Source organism: Chiloscyllium plagiosum, unplaced genomic scaffold (genome assembly GCF_037043375.1).
Source record: "Chiloscyllium plagiosum isolate Xiang-an unplaced genomic scaffold, Cpla_swu_hap1 HiC_scaffold_8, whole genome shotgun sequence".
Taxonomy (NCBI): Eukaryota; Metazoa; Chordata; class Chondrichthyes; order Orectolobiformes; family Hemiscylliidae; genus Chiloscyllium; species Chiloscyllium plagiosum.
Genome location: NW_028270146.1, coordinates 97,363,014 through 97,379,289, shown reverse-complemented (window position 1 = coordinate 97,379,289; position 16,276 = coordinate 97,363,014). Strand labels below are relative to the sequence as shown.

The following is a 16,276-nucleotide window of genomic DNA, read 5'->3' as shown; positions in this document are numbered from 1 at the left end:
GAAGATGTGCTAGTTGATTTGACCATGTTAAATAGTCTGTAGTGTTCAGCGATGTGCAGGCTGGGTGGTTAGCCATGGGGTAAATGTGGGGTGAAAGAGAGAGGTCTTGATCTGGTTGGGATGCTCTTCAGAGGTTCTGTGTGGATTTGATGAGCTGAATAGCTTCCTTCTATGCTCTAGGATTCTATATTAGGGAAGGGGAGAAGTGTATTCCTACTGATAGTTTTTAAAATGGTTGGAATCTGATCTCTGTGTCAAATATTAAATGGCATCAAAGTTGTTAATATATGGTTCAACATCAAGAGGGATGAAATCAGCAGCTAAGCAACACAGTTTGTCATGGGATCTGAAGATGATGGTCTTCTCAATATTTAAGCAAAGGTTTCTCCAACAGCATCTCCCAAACCCATGTTCTCCAGCTCTAGCTCGGTTAAGTACAACAGATGCATGGGAAAATCTATATCTCCAAGCCATACAGACCATTCTGATTTGTATATGTATCACCCATCATTCATCACCAAAATCATGGGTCAAAATCATGGATGTCCCCACTCAACAGCACCGTGGATGTTTCTTTTACCATAAAGGTTGCAGAAGTTTCAAAGGCAGCTCAACGCAACCTCCTTGAGGACAATTAGGAATAAATTAATTTGAAAAATAGATTACAAAATTTAATATAATAATGGATAACGAAAGAATTAATTTGCATTTTTGACTTATTTAGGCAAACACCATTGTCATTTGGCACATTAAGATTCCACAAACAACAATGAGCTGTATTCCCTACTGGCTCATGTTTGTAGGCGTTACTTGAGGAAAAAAACTTGAACATGCCATCAGGAGAATTTCCCCATCCCTGTTCAATTGGTGCCATGACAGATTGATGGTACTTCAGTTTTAGATATCATAATAGCAATAAAACAGTATGTTAGTTTTTGTTATCAGGAATTGCAGCACAAGATGAAAGATATCTTCTTGCAATTATATTGTATATTGGTTAGGCCACATTGGGAGTGCTTTATGTAGTTTAGTTCTTCTAATCTAAGGAAGGACTTACGTGCTCTACAGGGAGTCCACAAAACAGTCATTAAAGAGACTAGTCTGGAAGGAATTGAGGAAGAATTGGAGTAGAATATATTATCTGACATCTTAAAGAACAAAGGGAGATCTAATTGAAACATATAATATTCTTAAGGACCTTGACAGGATACATGATAAGAATATGTTTCCCTAGATGGGGATGTAGTACAAGGGGTCAGTCTCAGAATAAGAGATTGTACATTTACACATTAGCTGAAAGGAAATTATTCACTCAGTGTTGAGAAGCATTAGAATTCTGTATTCCAGTGAACTCAGTTGTTGACTAAATTCAAGACAGAGATTTTTAGTATTAGTATGAAGGGCATTCAGGGATGTTCTATCTCTGACAATATAGCAGTCCTCAATACCTAGTTGTCTGTCAACAATATATGATCATGCATTGAAACACTTTAAATTTCACATGCCCATTGACACATACACTGATCTATCTCTCCATGAACGTGCATAATATCTGCAGTCCCTCAGTTTAAAGAGCTAAGATTTGTTTCCAATATTAGGAAGCTGGAAGCCATTGTCTGCCCTAACACAATTTCAATTATTAACCACTACCTCCAACTCCTTGTTGCCCACTGCTATCTAAACTGTGTATCGCCATCACCAAGACTGCGTATTTCCATCTCCATAAAGGTCAACTGTCTTGATGTCTGTTTCAGAACACTGCGGTAACCTTCGGATCCGACCACACCATTGCTCTTTTGCCTCGTCACCCATTTGTAATCTCGATAAACTTGACCTCATTAAATACTGTGATTCGCATATTCCAAAATGTACCGCCTATCAACCACCCCTCTTGCGTTATCTCCCTAAAACTTCCCATCCACCCTTTCTCTCGCCTGTTAAAACGTTTTTAAGATCAAAAGTTTTCGGGTATCTCAGTATTCCTTTTGGTGACATGTGGGCACAGTTTATTAAAGGGAGGACATAAATTGATGTGGTGCGGTGGTAGTGTCCCTATTCCTGACCTGGGAGGTTCAGAGGTGTCCAATTCGATTGATTCGAAAAAAATATTAATTTGATGTTGTGATCAAGAGACTCAATTTAAAAGCCCAGACAGCTCGGGACTTGCGGCACGGGGGAAGAGAACATTTTTTTCAGGACACTGTACACTAGCATGTAAGGTCACTCGTCCTTTCTTATTATCACTTGGGATCTTTGGCAACAGAGAAAATAGAAAAAAAAGAACGAGCAAAAAAAAACAAAAGAGGCAAGTGAAAGTTTCGGCTTAAAAGTTCTTACAAAGGACTAGCAATCTCGACCATGCAGCTCTCCCTCGATACTGCTTGCCGTTGGCTCCTTGCTGGTCCCAAAGAGACTGCTTCACATCCGGGGAGAGCGTTTAAAACGACATCGAACGATTCCCCCCCACTTTTTTTCGAAAACGGTTAAAACGCCGCAGGGGCAGGAAGAGATCCGGAACCCTTGCGGGAGCCCCGGTGGTTCCGGCGGGAGGGGGAAGCGCGGGGGACTCTTTATTCGGTAGTACAAAAGGTTGTCCACTCACAACAAGCGCTCGGGTGGGGCGGGGACATGATGGGGGGACGTGAAAGAGAAACACGGCAAAGTCAAGATAACGGTAGACGCTGCCAATAATAATAATAATAATAAAAAAAGCGAAACTGCAATATCTGCGCATTGAAGGAATCTTAGAGGCGCTGGAGAAGCGAGCGATGAAGCAGATTCCGCGGTTAATATTTGTTGCCCAGCTGGCGCGAGGCGGACCGTTAGGGATTTAAACAGGGGAGGGTTCCCCTGAGATTCTGAGCTGGTCTCGTGGGGGAAACAGCATTAAGAGACTAGATCCTAGGGTAACGTTGTCATCCTGCCACCTCGGCACCCTGCTGGAACGCCCCCACCCACCCCCCCAAAAAAAGTAATGCTACGTTCGCACCCCGTGAATGTACCAGGTGCCACTGCTGAGTGATGTAGGGCGAGCCCCAAACGGGATCTAAACAAGGACGATGAGCGGGGATCTTAGTGTTTGCGGGTCCCGGGCGACCCTGGGGCTGGGTCTGGGGGCAGCAGCCGGCCTCGGTCTGTTGTATCTAGCCTACAGTAGGGGGCTGGGGAAGAGGACCTGTCGGGGAAAACATGGCACACTTGACTTCAGCAATTTGAAACCTAGCAAGCCAACCGTGCAGAATCAGGCAGGTGAGTGAGAAAGTTGGCTAGATTATTGTAGTGTGACTACCTTTATACAAAACATATTTAACCCACCAGAATATCGTTTTCAAACACCTGCCTACGTAACCTATGCCATTGTAACCCTTTTTCCTGGTACCATATTCTGCCGTGTGAGTGGTGAACCCCTTGCAATGCTCCACAAGTTCTCTTTTTCGCCCCCTGCTCCCTCCACTTTCACCTTGCCCTTTAGTTGAAATTGTAAAGTTTTTAACCCACGATAAGGCCTTCAATTTGTTTCTTTGATTCTATTTGGTTTTAAGTGAATGAACTGATAGACAGAAATTTTAATGCAGAGATGTTAGTCATAACTAGTGATGTGGAGTTTGTTGACAATTCTATCTAGAATATTTGCCTTATTGCAACAGTGGTTCACTTTCAAAAAGTACTTAAGTATCTTTGAAATCTTCTTAGATTGTGAAGAATATGTCATTAATTGAAATTTAGCATGTGTAAATAACTGAGATTTATTTCACCATTTCAAATTTTTCCTGCCAGTGGCATTCCAGAGGTGGTATGGTGCCGCAGTGGTTAGCACTGCTGCCTCTCAGCGTCAGGGACCCAGGTTCGATTCCAGCCTCGGGTGCCAGTCTGTGTGGAATTTGCACATTCTCCCCATGTCTGTGTGGGTTTCCTGTGGATGTTCTAGTGGAGGTGTAGGAAAATCTCTGGATGTGGAAGGATCATTGGTGCCTTGGATGGAGGTGTGGGTACATGCACCCTCTCCTCTTTCCCCTCCCCTCTTCCTCTCCTCCCCCCTCCCCCTCCCCCTCCCCTCCCCCCTCCCCCTCCCCTCCCCTCCCCTCCCCCCTCCACCTCCCCTCCCCCCTCCCCCCTCCACCTCCCCTCCCCCCTCCCTCCTCCCCCTCCCCTCCCCCCTCCCCTCCCCCCTCCCCTCCCCCCTCCCCTCCCCCCTCCTCCCCCCTCCCCCTCCCCCTCCCCCTCCCCCTCCCCCTCCCCCTCCCCCTCCCCCTCCCCCTCCCCTCTTCCCCCCTCCCCTCCCCTCTTCTCCCCCTCCCCCTCCCCCTCCCCTCTTCCCCCCTCCCCTCCCCTCTTCTCCCCCTCCCCTCCCCTCTTCCCCCCCCCCCTCCCCTCCCCTCTTCCCCCCCCCTCCCCTCCCCTCTTCCCCCCCCCCTCCCCTCCCCTCTTCCCCCCCCTCCCCTCCCCTCTTCCCCCCCCTCCCCTCCCCTCTTCCCCCCCCCTCCCCTCCCCTCTTCCCCCCCCTCCCCTCCCCTCTTCCCCCCCCTCCCCTCCCCTCTTCCCCCCCTCCCCTCCCCTCCCCCCCCCCCCTCCCCTCCCCTCTTCCCCCCCCTCCCCTCCCCTCTTCCCCCCCCCTCCCCTCCCCTCTTCCCCCCCCCTCCCCTCCCCTCTTCCCCCCCCTCCCCTCCCCTCTTCCCCCCCCTCCCCTCCCCTCCCCTCCCCTCTTCCCCCCCCCTCCCCTCTTCCCCCCCCCTCCCCTCCCCTCTTCCCCCCCCCTCCCCTCCCCTCTTCCCCCCCCCCTCCCCTCCTCCCCCCCCCTCCCCTCCCCTCTTCCCCCCCCCCTCCCCTCCCCTCTTCCCCCCCCCTCCCCTCCCCTCTTCCCCCCCCCTCCCCTCCCCTCTTCCCCCCCCCCTCCCCTCCCCTCTTCCCCCCCCCCTCCCCTCCCCTCTTCCCCCCCCCTCCCCTCCCCTCTTCCCCCCCCTCCCCTCCCCTCTTCCCCCCCCCTCCCCTCCCCTCTTCCCCCCCCCTCCCCTCCCCTCTTCCCCCCCCCCTCCCCTCCCCTCTTCCCCCCCCCTCCCCTCCCCTCTTCCCCCCCCCTCCCCTCCCCTCTCCCCCCCCCCTCCCCTCCCCTCTTCCCCCCCCCCCCCTTCCCCCCCTCCCCTCCCCTCCCCTCCCCTCCCCTCTTCCCCCCCGCCCCCCCTCCCCTCCCCTCTTCCCCCCCCGCCCCCCCCCCCACACACACACACCTCCATCCAAGGCCCCAAAGGATCTTTCCAAATCCAGCAGAGATTTTCCTGCACCTCCACACGTTGTCTACTGTGTCCATTGCTCCCAATATGGGCTCTTCTACATTGGGGAGACAGGACACCAACTTGTGGAACGTTTCAGAGAACATCTCTGGGACACACACTAAACAACCCCACCAACCTGTGGTCAAACTTCAAGTACCCCTCCCACTCCGTCAAGGACGTGCAAGTCCTAGGCCGCCTCTTCTGCCTTGGGACCCTCCAACCGCACAGAATCACCACTTTTCTCATCTCTACCCCCCCCCCCCCCCCCCCCCCCCCCCCCCCCAAACTCGGCACCACTCTCGACAACTAACTACTACTTGTCCATCTTCTTCTTTCCCATCTATGCGCTCCACCAGCTGCTCCAACCTATCACCATCAGCCCCCACCTTCCTTTATCTATCACATTCCCAGCTACCTTCTCACCTGCCCCCCCAACCCCCAGTCCCACCACCTCCCATTTATCTCTCAGCCCCCTTGAGCCTCCCCCACATTCCTGATAAAGTGCATATGCTTGAAGCGTCGACTCTCCTGCTCCTCAGATGCTGCCTGACCAGCTGTGCTTTTCCAGCACCATACATTTGGGTTTGATCTCCAGCATCTGCAGTCCTCACTTTCTCCAAATAAATTTTAAGCAGGATCTCAGCAGAAAAAGGAGTATAAAAGAAATTCCAGAACTTGAGAGCTCAGCTGAAGACAGCAATAATGCAGTAAAGAAATCTGGGGACAAGCAAGGGACCAGAACTGGAAGAGCACAGATGTTGGAGAATTGTGAGGATTATAAAAATTGGGATGAGGAGATCATGGTGTTTTTTTTATCTTGAAGCAATGTTAATTCAGGAGCCAATTGGATTTGTGAATACATGATGGGTGCACAGTACTTGGCATGAGTTAAGTTGGACACAGGCAGCAGAGCACTGAATAATTGAGTTTAAGAGTAGCAAAAGCTCTTTTCCATCTACAAAACTCAACCCGAAGGTCTATTGCAATATGAAGCAACTAACTAATGGGTGCAGCTGCCATAACAATTTTAAAAAAACTCCAAATGCACCAAACAGCCTGCTTGATCAGTTCATCAGTCACTGGACTCAGTATCGGCCTCTTTCAATTGTGATCGCTGAATGTGCTTTGCAGAATGCACAGTCTCAATTAGCCAAACATCTTTCCGTTACAGCGCTCTGAATCACCAGGAAGAATGGAAGCAGCATCATGTAAAAATATCCCTTCTATATCATACTATTCTGACTTGGACATGTATAGCTGTTTCTTTGCCATATTTGGGTCAAAATCCTTGAATTTCCTCTCAACTATAATCATAGGTATCAGTATCACAGTAGGTAGCCTCTGAACCAGAAGCTCAGGGGCTTATTGCTCATAGTCATAACATGACCAAGCAGGTTGGGTAGAGAACTGACAAAGATGCTCAAAGAAGATGTACGTCAAGACAACTGCAGTCTCTGAAGTGGAATGTTTTTCACCATCTCAGTCTTGCTAACATTGTACATATTGTGAATCAGACATTTTAAAAATGAACTGAATTATGGTCCCCACAAAGACAGTTTTTGGAGAAATTGAGCCAGAACTAGATGTATTAATTGGGTTCATACTTGTCTTTCAAAAAAAAAATTACTGGAGAAGAAAGCCTGTGGCGAGTCTCAGAAATTGGAAATTCTTGATGAGATGACACGCTTCAAGACTTCATTTGCTTTGTGTATGTTAGTCTTTACCACAATTACTACAGCAATGGAAACTTTACAGAGAGCACAGTTGGGACATTGACCAAAATTCAACTTTACTTGGATAAGTTGTTCTGTACCTCTAACAGGTACAGAACATAGGTACAGATACAGTTGTTCTGTATCTATGTTTTCCCAGTTTAGGGCTACTAAACAGTATTGCATTACTGAATGAAGCAGCTACATTTGTGTTGCTGTGGACTGAAGTTGGGCTTTTAGAATAGAGTTAATAATTCTGACGTAGGAATGATTGAATACAGTAGTATTTCTCCCATCTAAACCATTTGAAGATTCCTAAGTTAATGGTTGAAGATAGAAATTTGCTACTATATTAAATTACAAGAACACCATGGATTTTCAAGAGGAAAATTATAACTGAACAAAAAATGTTGTGGTCAATGCAAGAACTGTGGGCTGCAAGATCTTTGTCAGAATTCTCAAGACAAATTAAGGTACCATCCTCTTTGGAAAGTATTTGATCCTGGACAAGACAAGTTTTATTCCAAAACAGTTATAGAGTCATAGAGATGTGCAGCCTGGAAACAGACCCTTCGGTCCAACTCGTCCATGCCGACTAGGTGTCCCAACCCAGTCTAGTCCCACCTGCCGGCACCTGGCCCATATCTCTCCAAACCCTTCCTATTCATATACCCATCTAGATGCCTTTTAAATGTTGCAGTTGTACTAGCCTCCACCACTTCTTCTGGCAGCTCATTCCATACACTTACACCCTCTGTGTGAAAAGGTTGCCCCTTAGGTCTCTTTTATATCTTTCCCCTCTCACCCTAAACGTGTGCCCTCTAGTTCTGGACTCCCCCACCCCAGTTCTCAGGAAATAACATAAGAATCCTACAGAGTCGTAAAATTGTGGTGCTGGGAAAACACAGCCGATCAGGCAGCCTCTGAGGAGCAGGAGAGTCGATGTTTCGAGCATAAGCTCTTCATCAGGAATGTGGAACTTACGTTAAACATCGACTCTCCTTCTCATCAGATGCTACCTGACCGGGTTAGCTTTTCCAGCGCCACACGTTTTGACTGATCTCCAGCATCTGCAGTCCTCACTTTCTCCTATAAGAATCCTACCCTCAGAGTTTAAATACTATGTGGTTATATAACTTTTGATGTCAACGAAAAGCCTTCAACTGAGTCAAATGAACCTATTGAAATTTGATCTGCTCCCTCTATAATTTAATTGCTCACCATCTTCTGCTTTCAGCCCTTTCGAGCAGCCTTATCGAAGTGTATGCATACCAGGGTGTATTCTGATTCTCATTTGTCCTTGGTCTTGGACCTGTTTGTCAAATGGTCAAAATACGTGTAGATATCAATGTTATCATAAAATTACAAAATCATTTATTTTCAAGTTAAATCAAATGCTTACTTTTTATAGGGCCACTTTTGGCAACTTGGTGGGACCTTAAAAGCCTTCAGTTATGATGTAATTTGTGGCAAATGTCTTTCTAAATGCTCATTACTATAGTGATTGTAACAAGGTCAGCCAGGTGGACCTCAGAGAATATTAGCTCCCTGATTGGGCCTGTTAGTCTGGTCTAATCAGAGAGCCCTGGCTGACAGATATAAACAGGAATGTCAGAGGTTCTGTTCACTCTTGCATATTGACTAGGAAACAATTCCACAATTCTGCAAGGCTGGCCCAGTACCATTTGCCTTGTGGGCAAACGTAGAGGCAGAAATCAGAAGGCTGCAAAGTAAAGGAGTCATCAAACCAGTCCAGTTTGCAGAATCATCAGCACTGGTGGTATTGATTGTGAAGCACAATGAGTTGGTTTGCCTTTTAAGGATTTTAAACAAACCATAAATATCCAATCCCTCTCATGAAGGATTTATATGCAAAACTGGCAAGGGAGTTGTCCTTCAAGAAGCTGGACACGCACATGTCTACTAGCAATTCCAATTCGATGATTCCCAGAAGTATCCTACCATTGATTCCCAGAAGTGTTTGTACAAAATGCGAGACTGCCATTTCGGATCTCGGCAGATAATGAGAACATTTTACGTAGTCTGTCAAAGGTCACCATTTACCTAGATGGTGTGATAACAAGGAAAAACAATAAGATGCACTCAAGAACCTGGACATAGTTCTCAGATGTTTCTCCCAGCTGGGTGTATCCCTTAGAAGGGAAAATGTATATTTCAGGCACCCCAAGTGACCGACTTGGACTACAGAGTCAACAAGTCCAGGTTACAAGCATTAGAAGATAAAGTGAGGGCAAGCAAAGGTGCCCCAGCTCCCATGTCAGCTTCGGAGCTTAGGTCTTTCCTTGGACTGGTGAATTATTGCAAAGTTCATATATAACCAGGCCCCCCAATGTGGCACTTTTGCATCAATTCTTGAAAAGGTCACCCTTGGAAATGGTTTCATAGCCAAACCAGAGCTTTCAGGGAAGTGAAGAAACCGCCATCATCCTCTCGGGTATTGGCACACTAATCACAAGCAAGATCTATTATTCACCTGCAGTGCTTTCCTGTATGGCATTGGGGTAATATTATTTCATAAGTGACCCAGTGGAGAGGAGCCCATATTGTTCAAGGATGTGTAGGTTAAGTGCTTTAGTCAAGAGTAAATGTAGAGTATTAAAGTAGGGGAATAGGTCTAGGAGCGAGGTTGTGTGGACTTGTTGGGCTGAAAGGTCTGTTTCCACACTGTAGGGATTCTTAAAGATTGCCATATACAGAGGAGCCTTGATTATAGAACATAGAAGAATACAGCGCAGTACAGGCCCTTCGGCCCTCGTGTTGCGCCGATCCAAGCCCACCTCACCTACACTAGCCCACTATCCTCCATATGCCTATCCAATGCCCATTTAAATGCCCATAATGAGGGAGAGTCCACCACTGCTACTGGCAGGGCATTCCATGAACTCACGACTCGCTGAGTAAAGAACCTACCCCTAACATCTGTCCTATACCTACCCCCCCCTTTAATTTAAAGCTATGCCCCCTTGTAATAGCTGACTCCATACGTGGAAAAAGATTCTCACTGTCGACCCTATCTAAACCCCTAATCACCTTGTACACCTCTATCAAGTCACCCCTAAACCTTCTTTTCTCCAATGAAAACAACCCCAAGTGCCTCAGCCTTTCCTCATACGATCTTTCTACCATACCAGGCAACATCCTGGTAAACCTCCTCTGCACCCGTTCCAGTGCCTCCACATCCATCCTATAGTATGGCGACCAAAACTGCACACAATACTCCAGATGCGGCCGCACCAGAGTCTTATACAACTGCAACATGACCTCAGTACTGCGGAACTCAATTCCTCTACCAATAAAAGCCAGTACGCCATATGCCTTCTTCACCGCACTATTTACCTGGGTGGCAACTTTCAAAGATCTGTGTACATGGACACCAAGATCCCTCTGCTCATCCACACTACCAAGTATCTGACCATTAGCCCAGTACCCCATCTTTTTGTTACTCTTACCAAAGTGAATCACCTCACACTTAGCTACATTGAACTCCATTTGCCACCTTTGTGCCCAGTTCTTATCTATACCCCGCTGTAACCTGCTACATCCTTCCTCACTGTCTACAACTCCAACGACTTTCGTATCATCCGCAAACTTGCTCATCCAACCTTCTAACCCCTCCTCCAGGTCATTTATAAAAATGACAAACAGCAATGGTCCCAAAACAGATCCTTGTGGAACACCGCTAGTGACGGCACTCCAAGATGAACCTTTGCCATCAACTACTACCCTCTGTCTTCTTCCAGCCAGCCAACTCCTAATCCAAACCTCCAACTCGCCCTCAATGCCATACCTCCGTATTTTTTGCAGTAGTCTACCATGGGTAACCTTATCAAACGCCTTACTAAAATCCATATACACCACATCTACCGCTTTCCCCTCGTCCACCTCCTTAGTCACCTTCTCAAAGAATTCAATAAGGTTTGTGAGACACGACCTGCCCTTCACAAAACCATGCTGACTATCCTTGATCACATTATTCCTATCCAGATGTTCATAAATCCTATCCCTTACAATTCTCTCTAAGAATTTGCCCACAACAGAAGTGAGACTCATCGGCCTATAGTTACTAGGGTTATCCCTACTCCCCTTCTTGAACAAGGGAACCACATTTGCTAGCCTCCAATCTTCTGGCACTACTCCTGTAGACAACGAGGACATAAAAATCAAGGCCAATGGCTCTGCAATCTCCTCCCTTGCTTCCCAGAGAATCCTAGGATAAATGGCATCAGGCCCAGGGGACTTATCTATTTTCACCCTTTCCAGAATTTCGAACACCTCTTCTCTACATACCTCAAAGCCATCCATTCTACTTAATTGTGACTCAGTATTCACATTGACAACAATGTCCTGTTCCTGATTGAATACTGACGAAAAGTATTCATTCAGTGTCTCCCCAATCTCTTCAGCCTCCACACGCAACTTCCCACTACTATCCTTGACTGGACCTATTCCTACCCTAGTCATTCTTTTATTCCTGACATACCTATAGAAAGCCTTAGGGTTTTCCCTAATCCTACCAACTAAGGACCTTTCATGTCCCCTCCTTGCTGCTCTTAGCTCTCTCTTCAGGTCCTTCCTGGCTACCTTATAACTCTCAATCGCCCCAATTGAACCTTCACGCCTCATCTTTACATAGGCCGCCCTCTTCCATTTAACAAGGGATTCCAATTCCTTATTAAACCACGGCTCCCTCACACGACCCTTTCCTCCCTGCCTGACGGGTACATACTTATCAAGGACACTCAATAGTTGCTCCTTGAACAAACTCCACATATCAATTACGCCCTTGCCTTGAAGCTTACTTTTCCAAGCCACTCATCCTAAGTCATGCCTCACCGCATCATAATTTCCCTGCCCCCAGCTATAACTCTTGCCCTGTAGTGCACACTTATCCTTCTCCATCACTAGAGTAAAAGTCACCGAATTGTGGTCACTGTCCCCAAAGTGCTCACCTATCTCTAATTCTAACACCTGGCCTGGTTCATTACCCAGAACCAAATCCAGTATGGCCTCACCTCTTGTTGGCCTATCTACATATTATGTCAGGAAACCCTCCTGCACACATTGGACAAACACTGACCCATCTAACGAACTTGAGCTATAGCTTTCCCAAACAATATCAGGAAAGTTAAAGTCCCCCATAACAACCACCCTATTACTGTCACTCATCTCCTGAATCACCTTCCCTATCCTTTCTTCAATGATTCTAGGACTATTAGGAGGCCTGTAAAAGACTCCTAACAGGGTGAGCTCACCTTTCCTATTCCTAACCTCAGCCCAAACTACCTCAGATGGCAAGTCTTCATCCATCGTCCTTTCCACAGCTGTAATACTATCTTTGACAAGCAATGCCACACCTCCCCCTCTTTTACCCCCACCTCTGACCCTACTAAAACATTTAAACCCTGGGACCTGCAACAGCCAATCCTGTCCCTGTTCTATCCATGTCTCCGTAATAGCCACAACATCGAAGTCCCAGGTACCAACCCACGCTGCAAGTTCACCTACCTTACTTCGTATACTTCTTGCATTGAAGTATACACACTTCAAGCCACTTTCCTGTTTACAGGCACCCTCCTTTGAAATTGATGCCATGTTCCTAACCTCCCTACACTCCAGGTCCTGCACCCTAAAGCTACAGTCTGGGTTCCCATGCCCCTGCAGAGTTAGTTTAACCCCCCCCCAAGAGCACTAGCAAACCTCCCACCAAGGATACTGGTGCCCCTCAGGTTCCTAATGAGTCAGGCTGGCAATATTTTTGGATAATTGATTTTACCTTAAACAAGGGAGGCCATACTGATCTAACTCTCTACAACTGGAGAGTTTGTTAAAATCTATAATTTTGATGAGTCTGCTGTTTTAAACAAACTAAATTAGATTCCCTCCAGTATGGAAACGGGCCGTTTGACCCAACAAGTTCACACTGACCCTCCGAAGAATAACCCACCCAGAACCATTCCCCATATTTATCCCTAACTAATGCACCTAACACTGGGCAATTTAGTATGGCCAGTTCACCAAACTTACACATCTTTGGACTGTGTGGGAGGAAACCCATGTGGGGGCTGGGAGAAAGTGCAAACTCCGCACAGACAGTCGCCCAAGGCGGGAATCGAACCCAGGTCCCTGGCCCTGTGAGGCAGGAGTGCTAACCACTGAGCCACCATGCTGCCCAAACTAATCTGTGCATTCTGCAAACTGCAGGTTAAACTGAGAAGGACTAAACCCTTACCATCGCGTAAATATATGAAAACCCAGCATTAAACAAGGTTTCAAACATCATCTACAATCACAAGAGCATTTGTTAGTTTCTGCTGAACTCAGTATCGCGATAGAAAGACAGATGTGTTTACACATGTGTTTACTGTCTCTGCTATTTTTTTCATGAACAGCCCAGTAAAGTGATGGGAATAAAGCACTTACTTTTGCAAAGGGCTATGCAACTAACCCTTATGTTAAAAAGAATCCAGCCATTGTTGTTTGAGGTGCTTGTGTTTCTTTGCTTTTGCCAGCGTTTTCACGTTCTTCAGTACAGGTAATCCAAATTCATTTACCTCTTTGATGTAATGTTTTTATGGGACCTTGAGATCTTATTCGGATAATCGAGGGCCCTCTGTAATACTATGCAGAAGAATAGGCACGTGAAGGTAACCTCATCTTTAGACCTGTACTGATTGGTTGGCTGTAACTCCTCAAATGCAGAACATGATGATTAAGATTCCATCCTTTGATTATGATGAGAATGTTGAAGGTCAGACAGAAATCCAATATAAATTTCTACTTACATCAAAAAATGTCACAGCTTTAATTTTGGGTTGACGTACCAACTAAAATATACTGTAGAATTTTTTTTATCTTTGGTCTGTGTTTGTTTTGCACTTTTGTGCTGACATTTTACTTCAGCTTTTTAAATCTCATTTTGTTTCCAACCTTATCCATGAGTTTTTGACTGAGGAACATTAAAAAGAATTCAAGCTTTGGAGTTCAGTTTTCAATTCTTGACTTTTTTTTGCATGTCTAGCAAATTGAATAGAGGTGTCTGTCAAAATACAGCTTTTCTACCTGTCTTTAACGTTCTCTCAAAATTACTAGGTTGAGAGATTAAGAAAACAAAAATGCGACTCAATTAGAATATATATGTCTTCTCTTTCAAAAATAAGCAAATCAAATTAAAGCAGTGCAGCCCTTGTATATCCATTGTGAATGGTGGTTGATAATTATACATCTATCATGAGAGGACCTCATGAATATTCCCTTCCAGTGTGGTGAAAGAGTTTAGATCGTTGATTATGAAACATGAGGCGGAAGCATTAGCTACCATCTTCAACGAGAAGTGCTGAGTGGACTGAGATGCCAGTCTTTAACCAATTTGATTGACTCCACATGGAATTTGGAAACAGGCTAAGGATCTGGATTCTGACAACTTCCTAGCTGAATACTTGTGCCTAGCTATGCCTCTAGCTACGCTGTTCTAATACAGATACAACACTGGCAGCTACCTGACAATGCAGAAAATCAGAGCTGAAAATGTGTTGCTGGAAAAGCGCAGCAGGTCAGGCAGCATCCAAGGAACAGGAGAAACGACGTTTCAGGCATAAGCCCTTCTTCAGGAATCACCTTGGTAAGTCCTGTATATTAAATAAAATTGGACAAATCCAATTTTGCTAATTACCATCTCATCATTCATTGCTGTCAATCATCAACATGATAGGAGGTGTCATTAACAGTGCTATCAAGTAACACTTACCAGTAAACTACCAATGCTGAGTTTGGGTTCCACCAGCATGACTCGGTTTTTACCTCATCACATGCTTGGCCCATTCATAGACAAAGAGATGACTTCTAGATATGAATGGATGCCCTTGAGATGAAGGCAGCATGTAACCAAATATGGAATTAAGCATCGTAAGCAAATTTGAAGTCAATGGTAATCGGAATAAAAATGCTCTACTACTCGGAGATGTGCAAAGGAAAATGATTTTTGGAGACCAAACATCTCAGCTCCGGGACGTTGCTGTGGGAGCTTCTTAGGATAGTGTTGCAAGTCCAACACTATAAAATTCTTTCATGATCTTCTCTCCATATTAAGGCCATAAGTGGGGGTAAAAAGGTGATAGTAGTAATATTCAGGATCATATAACACACTTCAGCTACTGAAGTAGTGTAGCACCATATGCAGTAAGACTTGTTTCAATTAGACTTAGGCTGATAAGTTACAAGTAAAATGTGTGCTACATAAATGCTAAGCAGTGACTATACTTTTTAAGAAAAAGAATGCTAGCTATTTCATTATTTTTTACTTTATTTTTGTCAACCTATTCAGACATATTATGACACCTCTCTGGAACAGGTGGAACTTGAACAAGGGTCACATTTATCATTTATTTTTGAGTTTAGATTTTGAACTAATAGTCTGTCGATTTTGGTCTGCGTGTATGAAAGGGTTTAATAATTAACTTGGTACTTTTCCCTGAGCACTTTTTTTAAAACCCGTATATGTCAGAGAGGTGGTGACTGGAGCCTCTTGGAGCAATAACAGGAATTGATGGAAAGCTTTTGGTTCAGTTGCAGAAGACTTGTATGGGGTCCGTTTAGGCACAATTTCTCCTGGAGAAAGGAGTTTGCGCAGAACATTTAGGAAATAGGTTAGTTCAATGAAAGTGTTTACATTTGAAAATTCCAAACCAGAAGTTTTTAGTTAGAACCAAAATCTGCAAAACTTTCAGTTTGAAGATTTTGTAAATTAACTTGCTTATCAGCTAATATAAAACTGTTCTTCTAAATTAAAATCCTGATTCTCTTGAACAAATGGGTTGTTTGAATCTGAGAATTTTTATGCTCAGCTATGCGAATAATCTTGAAAAATGCTATCAAGTTGTCAAGATTGTAAGTTGAAAGTAACAATTAAGTCAAATCTACAAATGTGATCAAGAGGGAAATGCTCTTTCTTTGGTATTTTAGTACTGTAAAAATGATGGTATTGAGATAAATAGGATTTTGTTTTGCCATGTTTCTTGAAATATTTTAAATTTTGCTATATGTAAATAACTACTTTATCGTCAATAATTTTGTGCATTAAACTTCTATTTTATTGTTAAGCCACATTACTACAGATTTAGTTTTATGTTTCAGTGAAAGACCACCATGTTCAATAAAGATCACTTTTTTTTTTATCAGGCCAGATTTCAGTCTGGGATCTGACTTGTCAGTAGAAACATTAACTGGGATATTAACAATGTGGCTGGTCCAGTTAGGTTTCTGGTCAGCAGCAATTTC

At 45.1% G+C, this 16,276-nt stretch overlaps 2 protein-coding genes across 7 annotated transcripts in view; one reads left to right on the top strand and one right to left on the bottom strand.

The window, feature by feature from the left end:
* Positions 1–2,531, bottom strand: part of LOC148149450 (uncharacterized) — a 31,169-nt gene extending 28,638 nt beyond the window's left edge. For all 5 annotated transcript variants that reach the window (XR_015757989.1, XR_015757986.1, XR_015757987.1 and 2 more), the window contains exon 1: positions 2,338–2,531. The gene's annotated coding sequence lies outside the window, so the exon portion shown is untranslated. The remainder of the gene's footprint in view (positions 1–2,337) is intronic.
* Positions 2,532–2,651: 120 nt separating this feature from the next.
* LOC122553844 (regulator of microtubule dynamics protein 3-like) overlaps positions 2,652–16,276 on the top strand; it is a 265,040-nt gene continuing 251,415 nt past the window's right edge. For both annotated transcript variants that reach the window (XM_087990143.1, XM_043698252.2), the window contains exon 1: positions 2,652–3,249. In XM_087990143.1, the coding sequence (XP_087846269.1) occupies positions 3,060–3,249 (190 nt within the window). In that variant the 5' untranslated portion in view covers positions 2,652–3,059. The remainder of the gene's footprint in view (positions 3,250–16,276) is intronic.